This window comes from Panulirus ornatus, chromosome 19 (assembly GCF_036320965.1).
Source record: "Panulirus ornatus isolate Po-2019 chromosome 19, ASM3632096v1, whole genome shotgun sequence".
Classification (NCBI taxonomy): domain Eukaryota; kingdom Metazoa; phylum Arthropoda; class Malacostraca; order Decapoda; family Palinuridae; genus Panulirus; species Panulirus ornatus.
This window is the reverse complement of record NC_092242.1, coordinates 56,206,120-56,230,180: the sequence shown is the minus strand read 5'-3', so window position 1 is coordinate 56,230,180 and position 24,061 is coordinate 56,206,120. Positions and strand designations below refer to the sequence as shown.

The 24,061-nt window shown below is 42.1% G+C and overlaps 1 protein-coding gene across 2 annotated transcripts in view; it reads right to left on the bottom strand.

Annotated features, from left to right (window-relative positions):
• LOC139755522 (hemocytin-like) overlaps window positions 1-24,061 on the bottom strand; it is a 420,053-nt gene that overhangs the window by 324,646 nt on the left and 71,346 nt on the right. For both annotated transcript variants that reach the window (XM_071673909.1, XM_071673910.1), the window contains exons 34-36: window positions 14,467-14,564; window positions 14,058-14,198; window positions 10,613-10,729 (exon numbers count right to left, since the gene is read on the bottom strand). In XM_071673909.1, the coding sequence (XP_071530010.1) occupies window positions 10,613-10,729; window positions 14,058-14,198; window positions 14,467-14,564 (356 nt within the window). The remainder of the gene's footprint in view (window positions 1-10,612; window positions 10,730-14,057; window positions 14,199-14,466; window positions 14,565-24,061) is intronic.

The window sequence follows — 24,061 nt, the reverse complement described above, 5'->3', positions numbered from 1 at the left end:
AAGAGGAAGGTGCAGGGATTGAAAAAGATGGTGAACAAGAGGTGGGGTGAGAGAGTATCATCAAACTTTAGGGAGAAGGAAAACATCTTTTGGAAAGAGGTTAATAATGTGTGAAAGACAAGAGAACAAATGGGAACATCAATGGAGGTTGCAAAAGGGGAAGTGATAACAGGCAGGGATGAACTGAAGAGGAGATGGAGTGAGTATTTTGAAACAATGTTAAATGTTTTTGATGAGAGATTGGTAGATGTAGGGTGCTTTGGTTGGGTTGGTATGCATAGTAAGAGTGTCATGGAGAGTGGTTTGGTGAAGAGCGGAGAAGCGGTAAAAGTCTTTCGTAAGATGAAATGCGGCAAGGCGACTGGAGTGGATGGTATTAATCTTGATTGGTTGGTAAGGATATTCAGTGTATTTATGGATCATAGTGAGATGCCTGAGGATTGGCATAATGCATGTATAGTGCTATTTTATAATGGCAAGAGGGATTTAGGTGATTGTCAAAACTATATAGGTATAAGCCTGTTGAGTATGGGAGGATATTGATTAAGAGAATGAAGGCATGTAAAGAGCATCATACTGGGGAGGAGCAGAGGATGTGTGGATCAGGTGTTTGCTTTACAGCATGTATGTGAAAATACTTAGAAAAACAGGTGGACTTGTTTGTGGCATTTATGGATGTGGAGTAGGCATATGATAGGCTTGATAGAGATGCTTTGTGGAAGTTCGTAAGAATATATGGCACGGGAGGTAAGCAGCTGAAAAAAGTCAGAAGTAGGAAGACAGGAGAATGAATGGTTCCAAGTGAAGGATGATCTGCAGCAGGGATGTGTGATGTCACCTTGGCTGTTTAATTTGTTTATGAATGGGGTTGTGAGGGAGGTAAATGCAAGAGTCTTCAGGGGAGGGCTGCGTATGCAGTCTGTGGGGGATGAGAGGGTCTGAAAAGTGAATCAGTTCTTGTTTGCCGATGATACAGCTCTGGTGGCTGATTTGAGAGAAAAACTGCAAAACTTGGTGACTGACTTTGAAAGAATGTGTGAAAGGAAAAAGCTGAGTAAATGTGAATAAAAGCAAGGTTATTAGGTTAAGCAATGTTATGGGACAAGTTAGTTGGGATGTAAGTCGAAGTGGAGGAAAACTGGAGGAAGCGAAGTGTTTTATATGTCTGGGAGTGGACATGGCAGCAAACAGAACCATGAAAGTGGAAATGAGTCAGGGTTGGGGAAGGAACAAAGGTTCTAAGAGCACTGAAGAATGTGTAGAAAGAGAGAGAATGTTATCTGGGAGGGCTAAAATGAGTAAGTATGAAGGAATGGTATTCCCAACAATATCATATGGATAGGGTTGTGCAGAGGAGGGTCTATGTGTTGGAAATGAAATGTCTGAGGGCATTATGTGGTGGAAGGTGGTTCAATTGAGTAAGTAGTGAAAGGGTAGGAAAGATTATTATTATTATTATCATTATCATTTTATTCATTTATTTATTTATTATACTTTGTTGCTGTCTCCCACGTTAGTGAGGTAGTGCAAGGAAACAGACGAAAGAATAGGCCAACCCACCCACATACACACGTCCTTACACGCATATATACATACCTATACATTTCAACTTTACATATATATACATACACAGACATATACATATATACACATGTACATAATTCATACTTGCTGCCTTATTCATTCCCATAGTCATCCCGCCACACATGAGATGACAACCCCCCTCCTCTGCACACGTGCGTGAGGTAGCTCTAGGAAAAGACAACAAAGGCCACATTCATTCTCACTCAGTCTCTCGCTGTCATGTATAATGCATCGAAACCACAGCTCCCTTTCCACATCCAGGTTTCCACAGTTTACCCGAGATGCTTCACATGCCCTGGTTCAATCCACTGACAGCACGTTGACCCCAGTATACCATATTGTTCCTGTTCACTCTATTCCTTGCACACCTCTCACCCTCCTGCATGTTCAGGACCCGATCACTAAAAATCTTTTTCACTCCATCCTTCCACCTCCAATTTGGTCTCCCACTTCTCCTCGTTCCCTCCACCTCTGACACATATATCCTCTTTGTAAATCTTTCCTCACTCATTCTCTCCATCTGACCAAACCATTTCAATACATCCTCTTCTGCTCTCTCAACCACACTCTTTTTATTACCACACATCTCTCATACCCTTTCATTACTTACTTGATCAAACCACCTCATACCACATAATGCACTCAGACATCTCATTTCCAACACATCTACCCTCCTCCACAAAACCCTATCTATAGCCCAAGCCTCGCAATCATATAACACTGTTGGAACCACTATTCCTTCAAACATACCCATTTTTGCTTCCCGAGATAATGTTCCTGCCTTCCACACGTTTTTCAACGCCCCCAGAACTTTTGCCCCCTCTCCCGCCCTGTGACTCACTTCTGCTTCTATGGTTCCATCTGCTGCCAAATCCACTCCCAGATATCTAAAACACTTCACTTCCTCCAGTTTCTCTCCATTCAAACTTACCTCTTAATTGACTTGTCCCTCAACCCTACTGTACCTGATAACCTTGCTCTCATTCATATTTACTCTCAGTTTTCTTCTTTCATACACTTTACCAAACTCAGTCACCAGCTTCTGCAGTTCCTCACCCAAATCAGCCACCAGCACTTTATCATCAGTGAACAACAACTGACTCACTTCCAAAGCTCCCTCATCCACAACAGACTGCTTACTTGCCACCCTCTCCAAAACTCTTGCATTCACCTCCCTAACAACCCCATCCATAAACAAATTAAAGAACCATGGAGACATCACGCACCCCTGCCGTAAACCGACATTCACTGAGAACCAATCACTTTCCTCTCTTCCTAATCGTACACATGCCTTACATCCTCGATAAAAACTTTTCACTGCTTCCAGCAACTTCCCTCAAACACCATATACTCTTAATACCTTCCACAGAGCATCTCTATCAACTCTATCATATGCGGTCTCCAGATCCATAAATGCTACATACAAATCCATTTGTTTTTCTAAGTATTTCTCACATACATTCTTCAAAGCAAACACCTGATCCACACATCCTCTACCACTTCAGAAACCACACAGCTCTTCCCCAAAATGATGTTCTGTACATGCCTTCACCCTCTCAATCAATACCCTCACATATAATTTCCCAGGAATACTCAACAAACTTATACCTCTGTAATTTGAACACTCACCTTTATCCCCTTTGCCTTTGTAGAATGGCATTATGCATGCATTCTGCCAATCCTCAGGCACTTCATCACGAGCCATACATATACTGAATATCCTCACCAGCCAGTCAACAACACAGTCACCCCGTTTTTTAATAAATTCCACTGTAATACCATCCAAACCCACCGCCCTGCTGTGTTTCATCTTCTGCAAAGCTTTCACTACCTCTTCTCTGTTTACCAAATCATTCTCCCTGACCCTCTCACTTCGAACACCACCTTGACCAAAACACCCTATATCTGCCACTCTATCATCACACACATTCAACAAACCTTCAAAATACTCACTCCATCTTTTCAAATCACCACTACTTGTTATTACCTCCCATTAGCCCCCTTCACCGATGTTCCCCTTTGTTCTTTTGTTTCATGCACTTTATTTACCCCCCTTCCAAAACATCCTTTTATTCTCCCTAAAACTTAATGATACTCTCTCACCCCAACTCTCATTTGCCCTCTTTTTCACCTCTTGCACCTTTCTCTTGACCTCCTGTCTCTTTTATACATCTCCCAGTCATTTGCACTATTTCCCTGCAAAAATTGTCTAAATGCCTCTCTCTTCACCTTCACTAATAATCTTCTTCATCCCACCACTCACTACCCTTTCTAATCTACCTACCTCCCATGCTTCTTATGCCACAAGCATCTTTTGAGCAAGCCATCACTGCTTCCCTAAATACATCCCATTCCTCTCCCACTTCCCTTATGTCCTTTGCTCTCACCCTTTTCCATTCCGCACTCAGTCTCTCCTGGTACTTCCTCAAAGAAATCTCCTTCCCGAGCTCACTTACTCTCACCACTCTCTTCGCCCCAACATTCTCTCTTCTTTTCTGAAAACCTTTACGAATCTTCACCTTCGCCTCCACAAGATAATGATCAGACATCCCTCCAGTTGCACCTCTCAGCACATTAACATCCAAAAGTCTCTTTCATGCGCCTATCAATTAAAACGTAATCCAATAATGCTCTCTGGTCATTTCTCTTACTTACATATGTATACTTATGTATATCTCTATTTTCAAACCAGGTATTCCCAATCACCTGTCCTTTTCCAGCACACACATCTACAAGTCTTCACCATTTCTATTTACATTATTATCATTATCATTATCATACATAATCACTGTTTCTTGTGTCAGCAAGGTAGCGCCAGGAAACAGATGAAGAATGGCCCATTGACTCATATACACATATGTGTACTTAAATGCCCACATATGCACAGATACATACATATACATATCAACATATACATACATATCTATGCACATACACAGACACTACATACATACACATGTACATATTCATACTTGCCTTTCATCCATTCTTGTCGCTAACCCATCCCACAGGAAAACAGCATCGCTATCCCCTGCTCCAGTAAGGTAGCACCAGGAATACATTAAGAGGCCACATTCATTCACACTCAGTCTCTAGCTTTTATGTAGGAGACATGTGTGGAAATAAAAAGAAGTGGTCAAGAGATCACAAGAGGGTGTGTTGAAATGGTCTGAACATATGAAGAGAATGAGTGAGAAAAGGTTGACAAAGAGGATATATGTGTCAGATGTGGAGGGAACAAGGAGAGACAGGAGACCAAATTGGAGATGGGAGGATGCAGTGAAAAAGATTTTGAGCAATTGGGGCCTAAACATGCATTAAGGTGAAAGGCATGCATGGAATAGAGTGAATTGGAATGATGTGGTATACTCGGGTCAACAATCTGTCAATGGATTGCCCAATGACAGCACACTGAGCCCAGTTAACCACATCATTCCAATTCATTCTATTTCATGCATGCCTTCCACCTTCCTGCATGTTTAGGCCCTAATTGCTCAATATCTCTTTCACTCCATCTTTCCATCTCCAATTCAGTCTCCTGCTTAATGCATTTGTGGTTTTCTGTGGGGCTGGGTGGTATCGGGATTGGATGTAGGCAAGCAAGTATGAATAACTACATGTGTATGTATGTATCTGTATGTGTACATATATGTATATACATGTATATGTACATGTAGGTACATATATGTATATGTATGTCAGAGGATGTGTATTTCATTGTCTGTTTCCTGGCACTACCTCACTAATGCGGAAAGTAGTGATCAAGTATGAAAACAAAATAAAACAGAAAATTTATCAGAATATTCAGAGGACTTGACCATTACAAGCCTCATGGTTCGACTGTAGTTTCACCATATGAGCTAAAGATGTGTGCAGGTATGCTAATAAATCACTTCAGTAATTGTTCAAGATGTCACTTGGAGAGAGGGAAAGTGCCAATGAAATGGAAAAGGGCAAATGTCATATCTGTATATAATAAGGGAGTGTGGGAACATGCACTGAACAGCAGACCAGGCTTACTAACGAGAGGGATGTGTAATGTTCTGGAAAAGATTTTTAGGAAGCAAGTGGATGACTTTCTATGGAGGAGAAATTTCCTAAGTGTTACATAGTATTGTTTTAGGGAGAGGGTGTCATGTATAACTAATCTCTGAGTTCCATGAGATAGTGAGCACAGTTCTGGAATGCCACAAAGCATATGACATAGTACCAAATAGGAGGCTAACTGAGAAGCTGGATCACCGGGCAGGAATAAAGAGGGAAACTCCTACAATGGACAGAAGAGCATTTCAGTGGGGAGGAACAAAGGATGCATGTTTATGCATTATTCAAATGCATAAATGCCATAGGGTTCAGTTATAGGACCATTACTCCTCTTGATCTGTATTAATGACTTGCCTGAAAGTATGGAATCCTATGTGAATATGTTAACAGGTGATGCAAAGTTCATGAGTGAAGTGAAATCAAAGAGGAATGCACTGGTTTAGAAGGGGACCTAAATAGTCTCTAAAAATGGTCTGAAAAGGAGTTGATGAAATTTTATCCGAGCAAGTGTAAAGTGATTAAGATGGGACAAAGTGAAAGATAGCCTTAATATTATTACTAACTAATAAGAAACAAGCTTCAGGATTCTTTGAGTAAATAAACTGTTGTCAGAGTTCAATATTAAGAGAATAGACAAGGACACAAACTGTCTGCTGCCAAATATCAGAACAGTTTTGCGGTATACGGGTAAGGAAATATTTAGTATGATATTCATGTCCTACATAGGGCCAAAACTAGAAATGCTTCTCAGGTTTGGTCACCACACCTAATGAACCAAAATGTAAAGGTCCATAAGAGGGCACTTAAAAGGGTACCAGCATTATGAAAGCTAAGGAAAGGCTGGAGGCTTTCAACTTAACCACCTCAGATGGAAGAGTGCGGGGTGATTTGATCTCAGTCTAAGTTTTTTAAAAGAGATCAACAATACGGACAATGGACTGTTCTCTGAGAGATGTAGGATAAAGCAACCATAAAACAAAACATGAAATTAAATAAGAAATTTGTTAATACTTTTGTAGTGACAGAGTGGCTGATGAATGGATCAGACTGACTGCGGACATGTTTAATTTAAATAGCATGCATAAATTCAAGAGGTTCTGTAATGGGAGAGAATGATCAAAGAGATGGGGCCCCACAAGTGTAAAACTCTCCACTCATACAATATGAAGAGTAGTTACATTCTTCATTTAAAGCTTATACCACCTGCAAAACTTGGGAATATTGAGAATCTTGCAACAGCCATGACAAATTAGAAAAGTAGTTGTTGGTAGGAACAGGTGCAAGCCCCTGAAAACACTGTGCTAGAGTTGCCCTCTGCCAGTGGCTGTTAAGGGAAAGGCACTAAAGGCTAAGAAGTGGCACTGAAGTTCACCAGTTATGGAGATTCTTTTGCCATGGCGACTTCCATGAGGAAGTCCTGAAGAGAACAGATATCAGATATAGATAAACAAACCTATGGCCCCTAATACCCAACATCATGGGGTGCTTAGAATCTCTGGGTTCCTGCCTGATTCTACTGCCACTGAAAAGAAGGGCTCAGACAGAACTAGTGCCAGCCCTTCCTATGTCCTTTCCTTCAGATGGACCTGCCTCTTTTCCTATTCACTATACCAACATTCATGGTCTCTCTAGCAACCTCTCTTCTGTTGAATACCATCTGTCTGATACCTTTCCTAATATCTTACTTCTTTCTGAGACCCAAAATCTGATGACTCATGCAAGGCCCTTTTTCATATCGATTATAATCTTCACTTACAATTCCAGTTCAAAGGTAGTGTGTGTCCTTATTCCAACATTAAAACACCTTATGAGCACCTTAAGGACCCTAAGTCCCCAAACTTTGATGTCAACTGGCTCAAGGTCTTTCTCCCAACTACTACAGACTTCCTTTGTTTCATCAATCACTCTCCTAATTCTACATATCTTTTATCTTTCTTCAACTACTCAAACTCCTGCCACGAGACTGTGGCATCTTCTCACTGCAAGCTGACATCCTCTACTGAAGGATTTCAACTGTAGGAATGGTTGAATTCTTTCCTTATGGATTGTTGGGGGACTGAAGCCCTCATATTCTCCATTCTCAATGATCTAGAGAAACTTATCTCCCACCCAACCATTCTTCTGACTGCTGTGATCACTTCCTAATTTTCTGGATCTCTTTTTCCCCTATAATCCTTTGTGCTGTAACTACATTATCTCATCCTCAATTGGTTCTGACCACAGTCTCATAAATGTATCTGTTTTAATGGCACCTCCCTCTCCAGCAGCAACTTTTAAATGTGAGTATTGGCACCTCAATAAAGCTGAATGGAATAAATCATGAAAATTCAACTCTGACTTTCCTTAGGTAAATTACTGTTAGTTATGTGGTGTTGGCTCTGTCTCCTCCAGATGCATAGCAGAGGTTATTGTTGAAGGAATGGAAGCATCTACCCTCTCTTCCTCCAAAATGGAATGGCCTCTTCTTCCATTCCATGGTTCAACTAATCCTGTTCTGAGGGCATTCAGGCAAGGGATCAGGCATATCAGGTTTGGAAATACCTTCCTCCCTCCAACTCCCATTCAGTATTTATTACTGCCCATAATAACTGCAAATATGTAAGAGCACCACAAACAACTTCTGTCACTCTACCTTTCCTTCACTTTTCTGTTCTGATGGTACCATAGCTGTCTCTCCTATAGACAAAGCAACTCTCTTTAGTTCCCGTTTCTCCTCTAACTCTGCCTTGGACAAAACTAGTGATCCTTCACCCTCTGATGCTCCTCTTACTAATTACATGCCCCTTCCCACAATTTCTTTTCAAACAGTCTCTTTGGAGACAAGCAAGGCCTGATGGGTCCTGATGGCACCCATCCCTGTGTACTGAAAAAGTGTGTCTCTGAACTTGCACCTGTGCTTGTTCATCTATTCCATTTGTTTAGAGACTAGAGCTTTTTCTTCTTGAAAACATACATAGCTACATCATATTTCTAAGAAGGGCAACTGCTCTTAGCCTTGTTGCTTTGATGTCTACCATTTTCAAAGTCTTTAAATCCCTCATTCACTACCATATCCTCAGACATCTTGAATCTCACATTCTTCTCTCTGAGCATCAGTATGGCTTCCATAAGGCAAGATCTACCAGTGGTATTTTATCCTAACTTACTAACATATGATAATCATCCCTGAAAGATTTTGGGGAATCCTATGCAGTTGGCCTTGACATATCCAAAGTTTTTGATAGGGTGTGGCATTAGGTTCTCATCTCTAAGCTCCCTTTTTTTTGCTTCCCTCCCTCACTTTGCACCCTCATATCTAGCTTCCTCTCTGGTTGATCTATCTCTATGGATGTTAATGGATCAGCCTCTCCCCCTTTCTCAATCAAAAGCTGTGTCCCTCAAGGTTCTCTCCTGTCTCCTACACTCTTTTTCCTTTTTATCAATGATTTCCTTTCTTCCACAAATAATGAAATGCTTTCATACTCTGACAACTCAATACTAAGTTCCTCCACATCCCTCAATTCTTTTCCTTCTTCTCTCACTCGAGCTACATCTCTTCATGATCCAACTTCCTCAGTAAACTCAGACCTGGACAGGATATATCAGTGGGGAGTGGAAGTACGGTTAAATTTCATGCCTCTAAGACCCTATTTCTACCCAATTCTCTATTGAAAGCTCCTCACAACTTACTTCTCTCCTTTGGAGATTCTTTAAATCTGCCTCTTGACTCACTGAACATACTTGGTACTACCGTAAAATCCACACTGTCTTAAAAGCTACACATCATAAAGATAGCTAAGTATGTCCCTAAGAAACTGGGAGCCCTGTTTAGATATCGAAATTTATTTTCTCTAAACAGTTAACCCATTTATACAAAGGATTGATCCATTTTTGTATGGAGTACTGCTCTCACATCTGAAGTGGTTCTAGCTCTGAATCCTGACTTGACAGGGTTGAATTGAAAGCAGTCAGACTCATAAACTCTCCAAGGCTAACTTCAAACCTTGACATGCTTGCCCTGTTGGTTCCCTTTCCCTTTTCTACAGGTATCATTTTGGTAATTGCTTCTGAGAGCTGGCTGCTAATCTGCCCCCATCACCAGCTAGACCATGCAATACTCAGCAAGATACTGTCACATGAATACTATGAGGCTGTTGGCAACTCAAGGGTGGTCTATTATGATTAGTTTCCCAACACTTCAAAACTTTGGAAGTCTCTACCTTCTCATGTCTTTCCTACTAACCCTGACCTGGCACGTATTAAAAGACATGTTTTTTTTTACTTCCTCCAAAATTCATCAATACTTTCTTTTGTTCCTAATTTTTCAATTTCATTAATCTCTCTATATTTCAATTAAGGCATCAGCTGACTTTGATATCAACAGAAGCCCCCAAAGGGAAAAAACTATGAAGAAAAAGTAAAATAGGTGAAACTCTATATAAAATATAAAGTCTGAATTATCTGTAAAGCCTGTGACAATTCTGAAGCTTAGAAAGTCAGATACTATACAGTTCCAGGAAGACATCAAAATTGTACTTTTGCCTTTTTGTTATTGTGAAACATCTCTGAATGATCCAGCAATCTGATTTTTCATGTTGAGCTGAGGATACCCTTGCAAGATACCTCTCAGTGTGTAACAGCAACATTCTGAGATATCAGGGTTTATGATACAGAAGTCAACTAAAAAGCTGCAGCTGGAAGCTGCTACCGCCAGAAGTTGATGTTAACTGTTATGAAGCTAAGCACCATTGGTTGGTTGGTGGATCAAACCAAGATACAAATGTGACTGGTGTGTGTTTGGTGGCTCTTTATCAAACAGGTGAACACTCTGACAGGAGGCCTGACCTATTCTGTAATGTACACCTTGTCTCTTGGTATGACAAGAAACATACATATCGATGTTGTCTGTCAGTGTCAAGCACAGATGTCTTAACTAAAATCAAATTGTAACACTTAATATGTGACTTTACTTACAAATAAAGATGTAAATGTACATGTGGCTTACCTTGGGGGTAGTTTTCAAAGTGGAAATAGTGGGGATGCAGAGGGAGGAATCACACTTCAGGATATTATTATCACAATGGCATATCTCACACTCTCCTACCCGCCTGGTCTGGCCTGGCTGAAAATTGGAAATAACTCAGTATTACAAAAAGCACTCAATAATCTGATGAAATATTGCTGAAGACTTGGCTAAATGATGGCAGATCAAGTCTTGAAGTTGTTATTAACCATTTTATACTATGAATACTATGTGATGGATGAATAAATCTATGATAAACCAAAATGTTGATAAACTGGTTGGATCGTACTATATGAGACATTAATGGGATATGGCAGATGAAGGCTTAACATTGCTGCTAAGGTGTGCTTACTATGCAATGCTCATCAGGTATGATCATTCTTTTAAGAAATTGGATTGAAATGTTGCTTGTGGTAAGACTCAATAATTTATTAAGCATAATAGTATTTGCTTTTATCATACATTCAAAGTGATGCCGGCAACTGACAAAGCAAAATTTTACAAAACAGGAGAGAGAGAGAGAGAGAGAGAGAGAGAGAGAGAGAGAGAGAGAGAGAGAGAGAGAGAGAGAGAGAGAGAGAGAATGTGTGTGTGTGTTGCTAGAATGGATATCACTGGAATGGATCATGAGCACGCACATCATGAGGGGGTTGCTGGATTGGTGCAGTAAGTGTGAGCCCTCAACCACTCCTGTCACTACTCCATCCCACAGGAAAACTGTATCGCTATCCCCTGCTTTAGCAAGGTAGTGCCACAAAAACAGACAAAAGAGGCCAAATTCGTTCACACTCAGTCTCTAGCTGTCATGTGTAATGCACCGAAACCACACCTCCCTATCCACATCCAGGCCTCACAGACCTTTTCATGGTTTACCCCAGACACTTCACATCCCCTGGTTCAGTCCATTGCCAGCACATTGCCCCTGGTATACCACTTTGTTCTAATTTACTCTATTCCTTGCAAGCCTCTCATCCTTCTATATGTTAAGGCCCCGATCCTTCAAAATCTTTTTCATTCCATCCTTCCATCTCCAACTTGGTCTTCTGCTTCTCCTTCTTCTATCCATCTCTGGCACTTATATCCTTTTTGTCAATCTTTCCTCACTCATTCTCTTCTCAAGTCCAAGCCATTTCAACACACCCTCTTCTGCTCTCTCAACCATACTACTTTTTCTTTCTACATATCCCTCTTACCCTTACATTACTTACTCGATCAAACCACCTCACACCACATTGTGTCCTTAAAAATTTCATTTCCAACACATCTACCCTCCTCTGTACAACCCTATCTATAGCCCATGCCTCACAACCATATAACATTGTTGGAACTACTTTTCTCTCAAACATACCCATTTTTGCTCTCTCCACACATTCTTCTTCACTTTCCAAAGCTCCCCCCCCCCCCAGCCCCACCTTGTGACTCACTTCCATCCATGGTTCCATCCATTGCTAAGCCCACTCCCAGTTATCAAAAACACTTCACTTCCTCCAGTTTTCCTCCATTCAAACTTAAATCCCAATCAACTTGTCCCTCAACCCTACTGAACCTAACAACCTTGCTCTTATTCACATTTACTCTCGACTTTCTCCTTTCATACACTTTTCCAAGCTCAGCCACCAACCTCTGCAGTTTCTCACACGAATCAGCCACTAAAGCTGTATCATCAGTGAATAACAACTGACTTACTTCCCAGGCCCTATCATCCAGAACAGACTGCATACTTACCCCTCTCTCCAAAACTCTTGCATTTTTTTTTTTTTTTTTTATTATACTTTGTCGCTGTCTCCCGCGTTTGCGAGGTAGCGCAAGGAAACAGACGAAAGAAATGGCCCCCCCCCCCATACACATGTACATACACACGTCCACACACGCAAATATACATACCTACACAGCTTTCCATGTCGAGAACATTATCTCGGAAAGCAAAAATGGGTATGTTTGAAGGAATAGTGGTTCCAACAATGTTGTATGGTTGCGAGGCGTGGGCTATGGACAGAGTTGTGCACAGGAGGATGGATGTGCTGGAAATGAGATGTTTGAGGACAATGTGTGGTGTGAGGTGGTTTGATCGAGTAAGTAACGTAAGGGTAAGAGAGATGTGTGGAAATAAAAAGAGCGTGGTTGAGAGAGCAGAAGAGGGTGTTTTGAAATGGTTTGGGCACATGGAGAGAATGAGTGAGGAAAGATTGACCACGAGAATATATGTGTCGGAGGTGGAGGGAACGAGGAGAAGAGGGAGACCAAATTGGAGGTGGAAAGATGGAGTGAAAAAGATTTTGTGTGATCGGGGCCTGAACATGCAGGAGGGTGAAAGGAGGGCAAGGAATAGAGTGAATTGGAGCGATGTGGTATACCGGGGTTGACGTGCTGTCAGTGGATTGAATCAAGGCATGTGAAGCGTCTGGGGTAAACCATGGAAAGCTGTGTAGGTATGTATATTTGCGTGTGTGGACGTATGTATATACATGTGTATGGGGATGGGTTGGGCCATTTCTTTCGTCTGTTTCCTTGCGCTACCTCGCAAACGCGGGAGACAGCGAAAAAAAAAAAATATATATATATATATATATATATATAGTTTTCATACATATTCGCAATTTCCTGCATTGGCGAGGTAGCGTTCCATGACAGATGACCGAGCTCATCTCTGCCGCATATGATTAACCGGTTTACTTTTGTTAACATTTTTCTCGCGTTTCTCCTTTCTCATACTCTCTCATACTGTCTGTAGCTTCTCAAGTTTCTCCCTTGAGTCCGCCACAAAAGCCAAGTCATGTGCAAACAGCAAATGATTCACATCGTACGGCCCCATCCCTTGGTTTACTATTGATCTGCCCCTTACTTAAAGGCCCTTGCATTCACTTCTCTCGCTACACTGTTCCTTATTACATCAAACAACCATGGTTACATTACACCTTCAATGAGGCCCCATCCACCCCTCTATCTTACTGACTGCGCACATGCCTTACTGACCTAGTAGAATGGTCTCACTACATTTCATTTACTCCACATATTTGTTGCACCTTCTACAAGGCCTCTCAGTCAACCCTATCATATATCACTGGAACAGGAGAAAAAAATATTACCCACTTATCTTCAGCATTTTGTAGAAGGCAACTAAACATTTGTGTGTGTGTGTGTGTGTGTGTGTGTGTTGGGGGGCTGAAGATCCTTCCCTGCTACATTATTACTTTTTAAAAGAAGGAACTGAGGAAGGAGCCAAGGGAGGACTTAACCTGAACGCTTAAGTCATCTGCTGTTCCCAACATCTCGCTAAACCAAGACAAGGTTAAGTATGAAACTATTCCTCAGATGCCAGTCTAGGAAGAGACGGGAAAGTTCAGCCAACTCCCGATCGCCTACACAAGCGTATGTCAGAATCATCAGAACAGATATGTAATAAATCTAAAGAAGACAATATCCTTACTGGTATATAAACACCACTTGGATGGTAGCAGTTACAGTCCTGTATGGCTACACATGTTGTCTTGTCTCGTAAGTACTGGTTGCCAGGACAGGCTATATTGGAGTGAAGACCCACGCATGCTGGTGCATATTGAGTGTCGTGCTGAAAAGTTAAGGTTAGCAAACCTGCTTCTTGAAACGACACACAGAAAGAGGATAAAGTATTGACACTAAAATATTAATTTTCCATATAGGAAAAATGTTGGCAGTTCAACAAAAGCCAAGTGCGGTATAGTATTAGGTCACAGTTATTGAATGAACTTCAAAAATCCATATCCTGATCTAAATTAGAATCTTTACTGCTAAACTTTCTTAATGCATTAACTTATGTCTAATATATCCATTCCATAAAATTATGTTATATATATTACCATACATATTCCGCTTTGCTGCAAGAAATAGCGATGGGAATGACAGACGTGGACACAGAGGACAGCATTCACCTTATGTATCTGGGTAGGACGACACTCTGCAAAAGAAAGATGACACAATGTCTCTTGAAGTATAAACTGTTTCACAAATGGCTAACATTTGCATTACTATAAAAGGTACAGAAATAGGAAGTTCCTCCATTCTGAAACATAACCCCTGTTTAAAGTTAGACAATCATTAGGATGGAAGTTTATGCAGGAAAGCATATGTAAGGAGTTCCTCAGTTTTGACAGTATGACTAAAATGTACTTTAATCTCAAAATGCATTTTCATAAGTCATTTGAAAAAAAAATGAGACCCATTCTTAAAGCAGAAAAAAAGCATAACAAAACAACCATATTTCCAAAAGTTTTACTCTTCATCAGTCATATAAACAGTAGTCTACAAACTCCTCTGGTTGTACGATAATCAATTTTCTTTATGTTTTATATATATATATATATATATATATATATATATATATATATATATATATATATATATATATATATATTATACTTTGTCGCTGTCTCCTGCGTTAGCGAGGTAGCGCGAGGAAACATGAAAGAATGGCCCAACTCACCCACATGCACATGTATACACATACACGTCCACACACGCACATATACATACCTACACATTTCAACGTATACATACATATATATATATATATATATATATATATATATATATATATATATATATATATATATATATGCACACAGACATATACATATATACACATGTACATAATTCATACTTGTCTTTATTCATTCCCATTGCCACCCCCCCCCCCCACCACACACACACACACACACACACACATGAAATGACACCCCATTCCCCCGCACGCGCGCGAGGTAGCGCTAGGAAAAGACAACAAAGGCCACATTCGTTCACACTCAGTCTCTAGCTGTCATGTATAATGCACCGAAACCACAGCTCCCTTTCCACATCCACGCCCCACAAAACTTTCCATGGTTTACCTACCCCAGACGCTTCACATGCCCTGGTTCAATCCACTGACAGCATGTCGACCCCGGTATTCCACATCGTTCCAATTCACTCTATTCCTTGCACGTCTTTCACCCTCCTGCATGTTCAGACCCCAATCTCTCAAAATCGCCCCCTCCCCCACCCTGTGACTCATTTCCGCTTCCATGGTTCCATCCGCTGCCAAATCCACTACCAGATATCTCAAACACTTCACTTCCTCCAGTTTTTCTCCATTCAAACCTACCTCCCAACTGATTTATCCCTCAACCCTACTGTACCTAATAACCTTACTCTTATTCACACTTACTCTCAGCTTTCTTCTTTCACACACTTTACCAAACTCAGTCATCAGCTTCTGCAGTTTCTCACCCGAATCAGCCACCAGCGATATATCATCAGCGAACAACAATTGACTTACTTCCAAGCCCTCTCATCCACAACAGACTGCATACTTGCCCCTCTCTCCAAAACTCTTGCATTCACCTCCCAACAACCCTATCCATAAACAAATTATACAACCATGGGAATCAATCACTTTCCTCTCTTCCTAATCGTACACATGCCTTACACCCTCGATAACAACTTTTCACTGCTGCTAGCAACTTGCCTCCCACACCATATATTCTTAATACCTTCCACAGAGCATCTCTATCAACTCTCAACTCTATCATATGCCTTCCCCAGATCCATAAATGCCACATACAAATCCATTTGTTTTTCTAAATATTTCTTACAAGCATTTTTCAAAGCAAACAACGGATCCACACATCCTCTACCACTTCTGAAACCACACTGCTCTTCCCCAATCTGATGCTCTGTACATGCCTTCACCCTTTCAATCAATTCCCCTCCCATATAATTTCCCAGGAATACTCAACAAACTTATACCTCTGTAATTTGAACACTTACCTTTATCCCCTTTGCCTTTGTACAATGGCACTATGCAAACATTCCACCAATCCTCAAGCACTTCACCATGAGCCATACATACATTGAATATCCTCACCAACCAGTCAACAATACAGTCACCCCCCTTCTTTTATAAATTCCACTCCAATACCATCCAAACCCGCCGCCTTGCCGGCTTTCATCTTTCGCAAAGCTTTCACCACCTCTTCTCTGTTTACCAAACCATTCTCCCTGACCCTCTCACTTCGCACACCACCTCGACCAAAAACACCCTATATCTGCCACTGTATCATCCAACACATTCAACAAACCTTCAAAATACTCACTCTATCTCCTCACATCTCCACTACTTGTTATTACCTCCCCATTAGCCCGCTTCACCGATGTTCCTATATATATATATATATATATATATATATATATATATATATATATATATATATATATATATGTATATATATATATATATATATATATATATATATATATATATATATATTTTTTTTTTTTTTTTTATACTTTGTCGCTGTCACCCGCGTTTGCGAGGTAGCGCAAGGAAACAGACGAAAGAAATGGCCCAACCCCCCCCCCCCCCCATACACATGTACATACACACGTCCACACACGCAAATATACATACCTACACAGCTTTCCATGGTTTACCCCAGACGCTTCACATGCCTTGCTTCAATCCACTGACAGCACGTCAACCCCTGTATACCACATGACTCCAATTCACTCTATTTCTTGCCCTCCTTTCACCCTCCTGCATGTTCAGGCCCCGATCACACAAAATCTTTTTCACTCCATCTTTCCACCTCCAATTTGGTCTCCCTCTTCTCCTCGTTCCCTCCACCTCCGACACATATATCCTCTTGGTCAATCTCTCCTCACTCATTCTCTCCATGTGCCCAAACCATTTCAAAACACCCTCTTCTGCTCTCTCAACCACGCTCTTTTTATTTCCACACATCTCTCTTACCCTTACGTTACTTACTCGATCAAACCACCTCACACCACACATTGTCCTCAAACATCTCATTTCCAGCACATCCATCCTCCTGCGCACATCTCTATCCATAGCCCACGCCTCGCAACCATACAGCATTGTTGGAACCACTATTCCCTCAAACATACCCATTTTTGCTTTCCGAGATAATGTTCTCGACTTCCACACATTTTTCAAGGCTCCCAAAATTTTCGCCCCCTCCCCCACCCTATGATCCACTTCCGCTTCCATGGTTCCATCCGCTGACAGATCCACTCCCAGATATCTAAAACACTTCACTTCCTCCAGTTTTTCTCCATTCAAACTCACCTCCCAATTGACTTGACCCTCACCCCTACTGTACCTAATAACCTTGCTCTTATTCACATTTACTCTCAACTTTCTTCTTCCACACACTTTACCAAACTCAGTCACCAGCTTCTGCAGTTTCTCACATGAATCAGCCACCAGCGCTGTATCATCAGCGAACAACAATTGACTCACTTCCCAAGCTCTCTCATCCCCAACAGACTTCATACTTGCCCCTCTTTCCAGGACTCTTGCATTTACATATATATATATATGTATGTATATGTGTGTGTGTGTGTGTGTGTGTGTGTGTGTGTGTGTGTGAAAATAAAACAGCTGGACGAGATTTAATTGTGTGCATAAGTTATTGCGCGGCCCAAGGGGTCCCCAATTCTCTAGTATAACGTAAGAATAAGAGGCGTTGGGGGCAACATCGTGCTGTGCAAAGGCTACGTGCCAGTCTGGATGGAGGTATGTGGGGTGACCGAGCATAATGTGGGTTTACTGGTTCGTGATCAAGGGACCAAAGACGTTAACTGCCTGATAGGCAGGAATGTTCTTTCGGAAGTGGCTATGGTCTGGCTTCATCTGTGTCGGACGAGCCGAACAAAAGGGAGCACATACCAATGGGATGAATGCCTGCAGGAGGCCAGACAAGTTCTCGGACGCTGCAGGCAGAAGATTCCTGGGGTAATGCCCTCTCAACCCAAAATCAGGTCTCTACCATCTCCTTAAGAGCAGCAGGCTGGTGCCTGTCTGGACCACCGTCGTAAAGGAGAGTCGCCCGACACATATGATGATGATGGGTGGACATGTGAGGGAGTAGCCGTGAGTCCCTCTCTGACTGGCTTGCGGCGAGGCATGGGACACATGGTCTGGTGGCCAACTTGTCTACGGGTCCAAGGAAGTGGCTAAGGAAATGGCGGCTTGGCCGAGTTTGCGCCAAAAGAGAGGTGGAGGAAGCCGGGGAAAGGGAGGTATGGGTTCAAGGCGTTGAATCTTGAGACAATGCAAGGGGGTGAGCCAAATGTGAAAGTGCATGAGGAGCAGTTGACAGTGGAACGGCGGCAGGAGGTAGCTAGTCTTTAGGAGGAGTTCAGGGACATATTCGTGGGCGAGGGTCACCCATTGGCACAGTCACTGGGGGTGCAATACGAAATTCCTGTAGTCACTAACCGTCTCATCCGGGTCCCTTATCGTAGAATTCCACCGAACCAAGTGTTTCAGAGGCGAAACAGCACATCAGTCAGTTGATAGAACAAGGCGTGATAGAGCCAAGTGACAGCTCATAGTCAGCAGTGATGGTCGTTGTCAGGAAGCGGGATGAGTCGTTGCGACTATGTTACTGATTACCAGAGACTCAATGTTGTGACCGTGGAGATGCCTTCCCTCTTCCCAAAGTCAACGAAACATTGGAGTCACTCGCAGGGGTTAAGGTGTTCCACACGTTCGACTTGGCAGCGGGTTATCACCAAATAGAAGCGAGCGCCAAATACAGAACGAAAACAGTCTTCAGCTCACCTTTTGGCCATTTTCAGTACAAGAGGCTTACGATGGGGCTCTCGAATAGCCCAAGCAAGTCTCAACGTAGCATGGAATGCATCCTAGACGATAGGATCTTCTCCACTTGGCTCATTTATCTAGACAACGTTATGTGTTCTCAGGGACCGTGGATCAGCACTTAACGAGAATGAGGGACATGTTTGAGAGGATGAGGAAGTACGGATTGAAATTCAAGCAAAAAAAAAAAAAAAAAAAAAGCGGACTCATGGCACCGAAAGTCTCATATCTGAAAGGGTGAGGGTAGTTTGAGGGTGGCCAAGTGCTGGCCACCGTGAGGGACGTCCGCGCGTTCATAGGGTTCTGTTCGCTCCACCGGAAGTTCATCAAGAATTTCGCGAATTTAACCGCTCCCCTACATCAGCTGATGGGTGGAAAGTCTAGTGAGAACATGCTCGCAGCATGGGGGTGGGGGGGGGGGATGTCAAATCGCCTTTGACATTAAAGAAAGCACCAAGTGAAGCGCCTGCCGTGAAATACCCAGACTTTAGCCAAGACTTTGATTTACAGAAGGACGCCAGCTTCCGGGGCCTAGGTGCCGTGTTACCTCAAATGCAAGATGGCAAATTGCATCCTGTTTATTTGGCAAGCCGGGGTCTCAGGAGATCGGAGAGGAACATGTCAAACTACGGTTCAAGGAATTTAAAGACGCTAACACAGACATGGACTTCGGTAGATAAGTTGAGAGACTATCTGGTGGGTTGGCCCTTTACTGTGTACACAGATAACCCTCTAAGACACCTGCAAACTAGGAACCGTAGAGAATATGTGGTGTGCGGAACTGATGCGGTTTAATTTCACTATTAGTATAAAGCTGGGCAGGACAACATAGTAGGCACACGAGCAGTCCAGGTTGTGTTAGGCGGAGGAAGAGGATAGTGAGGAAGAGCACACAGCCATGCGGGCAGAGCAGGAGCATAATGCCAACCTGGGGCTCTGGACATCCGAGGAATTGCGTAACATTCAGGCAGAGGTAGGCGTGATGGTGGCCGAGAGAAACTCTCAAAGAGGAAAACTGGATGAAATTGAGTTTAGAAAGCAGTCGGAGGATGACGAGTTCCGAAGACAATATCGAGTGACACCAGTTACGGGTCGACGAGGGCGTACTGGGAGAGTGCTGGCGTAAATTTATGGCGGGAGCAGCCAGTGATGACACAGGGATTACAAAATGTGTTGCTACGGGCACCATGGTAGAAACCGCACACTGGGGCTGATGCAGAGTCGTTACTGGCCGGGTCTGGCAAAAACTGTCGGGATATTCGTAGCAAAGTGTGAGAGGTGTGTATTAACGTAGGAGATGCCAAGCACACACCCTCCCTTGAGTTCAGTGGAAGATAGCAGGCCGTGGGAGATATTAGCTGCAGACTTCACACTGTTGGAAAAAAGCAAAGCATTCGAGATCGTATTAACAGTGGTAGACGTATTTACTAGGTATGCATGGGCCATCCCAACAAAAGACCAGAAAGCTGATACGGTGGCCAGAGTGCTGAGAGAGCAAGTGTTTGACAAGTTCGGCGCACCCGATAAGCTGTTGACAGACCAGGGGCGTAATTTCACGAGCGCGATAATCCAACAGTTGTGTCAACAATACAGGGTCGAGATCGGGACTTCCCCTTATCACCCTCAAGGAAATGGTATGGTGGAACGGTTCATCAGAACCTTGCATGGGCTTGTGATTACTCTCGAGAAGGAGAAAAAGAAGTGGCCAGAACACGAGACCATTCTCGTGGCTTTGTATTATACAACTCCACACGCCACCAACGTCACCATTCCGGCTGCTGTTCGTTAGAGAACCCCGAATGTGTGTGTGTGGATGGGCCATTCTTCGTCTGTTTCCTGGCGCTACCTCGCTGACGCGGGAAACAGCGATTATGTATATTGAATAAAAAAGATAATGCATATGCATATACATACATACACATACAGACATATACATATATACACGTACAGATTCATACTTGCTTGCCTTCATCCATTTTAGTCGCTACCCTGTCCCACAGGAAACAGCATCGCTACCCCCTGCTTCAGCGAGGTAGCGCCAGGAGAACAGACAAAAAAGCCACAATTGTTCACACTCAGTCTCTAGCTGTCATGTGTAATGCACCAAAACCACAGCTCTCTATACACGTCTAGACCAAACAGACCTTTCCATGGTTTACCCCAGACGTTTCACATGCCCTGGTTCATTCCACTGACAGCATGACGATCCCAACGTACCTCACAGTTCGAATTCACTCTATTCCTTGCACGCCTCTCACCCTCCTTTATGTTGAGGCCCCGATCGCTCAAAATCCTTTTTACTCCATCCTTCCACCTTCAATTTGGTTTTCCTTTTCTCCTTGTTCCATCCACCTTTGACACATATATCTTCTTTGTCAATGTTTCCTCACTCATTCTCTCCATATGACCAAACCATTTCAATACACCCTCTTCTGCTCTCTAAACCACACTCTTTTTATTTCCACACATCTCTCTTACTGTTTCATAACTTACTCGATCAAACCACCTCACACCACGTATTGTCCTCAAACACTTCATTTCCAACACATCCACCCTCTTTTGTACAACCCTACCTATAGCCCACGTCTCGCAACCATATAATATTGTTGGAACTACTATCCCTTCAAACATACCCATTTTTGCTCTCTGAGATAACGTTCTCTCCTTCCATACAATCTTCATCCCTCCTAAACCTTTGCCACATCCCCACTATGTGACTCACTTCAGCTTCCATGATTCCATTCGCTGCTAAGTTCACTCCCATATATCTAAAACACTTCACTTCTTCCAATTTTTCACTAAAACTTACATCCCAATTAACTTGTCCCTCAACCCTACTAAACCTAATAACCTTGCTGTTATTCACATTTCCTCTGACCTTTCTCCTTTCACACACATTTCCAAACTCAGTCACCAAATAATGTAGTTTCTAACTCGAATCAGCCACCAGAGCTGTATCATCGGCGAACAACAACTGACTCACTTCCCAGGCCCTCTCATCCCCAAAGGTCTGCATACTCACCCCTCTCTCCAAAACTCTAGCATTTACTTCCCTAAACACCCCATCCATAAACAAATTAAACAACCATGGCGACATCGCACACCCCTGCCGCAAACCGACCTCACTGGGAACCATTAACATTCCTCTCTTCCTAATCGTGCACATGCCTGACATCCTTGGTAAAAACGTTTGCTGCTTCCAGCAGATTTCCTCCCACCCCACATACTCTTAAGACCTCCCATAAAGCATCTCTATCAGCCCTATCATATGCCCTCTCCAGATCCACAAATGCTACATATAAATCATCTATTTTTATAAGTATTTCTCACTCACATTGATCGCCATTTCCCGTGTCGGCGAAGCAGTGCCAGGAAACAGATGAAGAATGGCCCATCCACTCATATACACATGTATATACATAACCACCCATACATGCACATATACATACATATACATATCAACATATATATGGATATACATACACATACACAGACATAAACATATATACACATGTACATATTCATACGAGCTTGCCTTCATGAAGAGGTATGGGTTCCTCAAGTCTCAAATTGAGACGGAACAGTAAGAAAGAGAAAGAAATGGTTTGAAAGATTTCATAAAGCATTGGAGCTTCAAGATGTGCAATGGTGAAGATATAGATGGTACTCCATCCAACCAGCATTTCCAAAGTATAAGAGAGCACAGAATGAGAACGACATGATAAGGAGAGGAAAAAAACTGAAAAGAATACTGTGGACAAAGCAAGTGAAAGTCCAATGTTTCCATAAATTCACCAGGGATCATTTGTCAATTAAGGAGCAGCTAATCAGGCTAAGGGATTCAGAGGGAAAACTGTAAATGATGTAAGGATATGTGAGGTACTGAATAAGTTGGAAAGTGTTTTCAAAGTGAAAGATACTGCAGCTCTAACACCATTAAGATGGTTGCCTAATTCCTTTTGCCAGGAGAATAATTAAGAAGACAAACTATCCATCGATGAATAACAAAATAGCTTTCAAGTATATGGATAAGGAAACATTTAGTAAGCAAGCTATTTCTATTGTACATAAAGTCAGAATTACAATATGCTTCTAAGGTTTGGTTACACACCTAAAGAAGCAAAGAGAGCTCGTAGAGAAGGTGCAGAGGAAGGGAACAAAGATGGTACTAGAATTAAGAGAGCTAAGCTAATCAGAAAGGCTGGAGACTTTAAATTTATCCACCTAAGAAGAGAAAAGCATGCAAGGTGACCAGATAATAACATTTAAGTTTATAAAAGAGATTGATGAGGTGAACAGGGGACAGTTCTTTAAGAAATATTGGGATAAAAGCAACTGGAGGACGTACTATGAAGTTAGTGAAGATACTTATAGATAAGGCTGTAAAGGTATAATTCTATAGTAGTGGATGAATGGAACAGATTTTGAGGATATAGTTAATGCACACAGCATACATAAATTAAAAAGGTTGTATGGTAATACAGACTCAGTGCTCAAGAAATGGGGTCCCACGAGTATAAAACTTCCTTCCCATACAGTACAAAGAGGTAATTGATAATTAGGTAATTATTATATTATGACTGGTGGGAGACGAAAGATGATGACAGAAGTCTTTGGAATCATATGGAAGACATCATACTCTCTGCACTATAATCTACACTCGCCTCACATACTGTGCACCCATTTGGGAACTACCTACTTAAGCAGAAAAAATTATAGAAATAATTACATACCTCTCTAATTCCCAGAACATTCTTAAAGCTTTTGATAAGGTAAAAATGTTCATTTGCAAG